This window comes from Cyprinodon variegatus, unplaced genomic scaffold (assembly GCF_000732505.1).
Source record: "Cyprinodon variegatus isolate N-32 unplaced genomic scaffold, C_variegatus-1.0 Scaffold1112, whole genome shotgun sequence".
Taxonomy (NCBI): Eukaryota; Metazoa; Chordata; class Actinopteri; order Cyprinodontiformes; family Cyprinodontidae; genus Cyprinodon; species Cyprinodon variegatus.
Window position 1 is genome coordinate 115974 of NW_015151565.1, and position 1834 is coordinate 117807.

The 1834-nt window shown below is 54.0% G+C and overlaps 1 protein-coding gene across 1 annotated transcript in view; it reads left to right on the forward strand.

Moving 5' to 3' along the window:
* The first annotated feature begins 252 nt into the window (after positions 1 to 252).
* The window catches only part of LOC107101560 (gephyrin-like), a 25694-nt gene continuing 24112 nt past the window's right edge, over positions 253 to 1834 (forward strand). Inside the window, 1 exon segment of the mRNA XM_015400515.1 lies at positions 253 to 423. Within this exon segment, the coding sequence (XP_015256001.1) occupies positions 360 to 423 (64 nt within the window). The 5' untranslated portion in view covers positions 253 to 359.

Here is a 1834-nt window from a genome sequence, read left to right on the forward strand (position 1 = left end):
GATAGATAGATAGATAGATAGATAGATAGATAGATAGATAGATAGATAGATAGATAGATAGATAGATAGATAGATAGATAGATCGATCCTGTGCTGTTTTTTTCCCCCATCATGCTGATGAATGAAGCTTCCATGGCTTCTATCAGATCTATTGAACATCTGCTGGAGAACCAGATGTTTTCCACCGCTGCTTGTGGGCAGCATCAGAAGCCCTTCCAGTGGGGGGGGGAGCTCCTCCCAGCTGGGGGCCACTGGTGCATGCATGCAGAGAGGGGGTCGTCCTCCAGAGGTGCAGCAGCACCACCTCCTCCCCCTGCCTCTACGTATGAGCCGTCACGGTGCAGACAGAGGCTGGAAACATGGCGGCGGACGGGATGGTGCTCACCAACCACGACCATACGACCCGAGTGGGCATCCTGACGGGTAAGCTGCGGCTCCTGGGGGCCCTGATCGCTGCACATCCGGCCCGTTTTCTGCTGCCTGTCACGATTCGGGCTGAGAGGCTCGCAGAGCGCCTCGGCTAGCAGCGGCTAACCGGGGGGGTTCGGTCCGGTTCGGACTGATGTGGGCTCGGTTCTGTGAGCGGCTCGGCGGGGAATGGGTGGAAATCTGCATTCAGGCATTATTAGTTTGCTGAGAAATGAGTTTGATGCTGGAATCTGAGCTTTTTCAGCTATTTTAATCTGGAGGAGAAACCCCGGTCCAGACTTTCAAAATAAAAGATGTCGGCCTCCCTCCGCGGGCCGCAGCCGCTCAGATCCAGACCCGGGCTTTTATTTTGAAGGTGGCGCCGCGCCGGAAGTCTCCCTGCGCCGTAGCGATGCCGAACCGACACGAGCTGCATTATTCATGTCCCTTTGCAGAGGCGCGAGGCTCCGGGACCTCCAGCAGAACCGGAACCGATACTCCAGCAGAACCGTACCCGGTCCTCCAGCATCTTCATCACGACACAGTGCTGGGGGGACTGGGACCAGTATGGAGCAGAACCCCGAGGGGGGGGTCACATGCAGTCATATGTAGTCACGTGTTCCTCATGTGGAAGACCTTCAGAGTCCTGAAGTGTTTCTGATGGAGGTCCTCCATGTTGCTCCCAGGAGGTTCTGCTGAGCCATGCTTTCCTCTTATTCAGTTCTGGTTCGGCGGAGCAGCCGTTTCTGCAGAACTAATGGGGTTCTGGTTCTGTTTGTCGGGCCGGTACCAAATAAACAAAATGTTCTGCTGGTTCCTGTCGTCACTGCAGAGTTCGGACCTGGTTGGATCATGAAGGGTTCAGGTCCAGACTTGGACTAGGACACTCCAGCCCTTGGTCTCTTTGGACCCTTCAGAGGTTCTGCTGCAGAACCCGACTTGGACCTTCTTCAGTCAGAGGTCCAGATGGTGGCAGCCCAGAGCATCATACTGCCACCACAGCTGTGTTGCTAGCTGTAGTCCCGATGTTTTGGATGATTCTTTCATTAGCGCCAGTTAGCAATACGCGGGAACGCTGGACTGATGAAGAGGAGGAAGAATCCTCCAGACTTTCAGAATACTCACCCCCCCCATCCCCTGTGTGTGTGTGTATTGGGGGGGGGGGGGTAGACTATTCTGAAAATCTGGAGGATTCTTCCTCCTCTTCATCCGTTTCCTCTTCCTCAGTCCTTGTTGCTAACGGGTGGCATTCTGATCTGGAGTAGTAAACCGTTCGCCGCTTCTTTCATGTTCGCGGTTCGGGGAGGAGGCGCCGTCTGGTGATGCTTTTTCCAAACCTTAATCTGAACTTTGCTCATCAATCATGCTGTTCCTTAGCCTGACGTAGTCCGACTCAATTCTAGTCAGAATATGAGTCTGATACTGC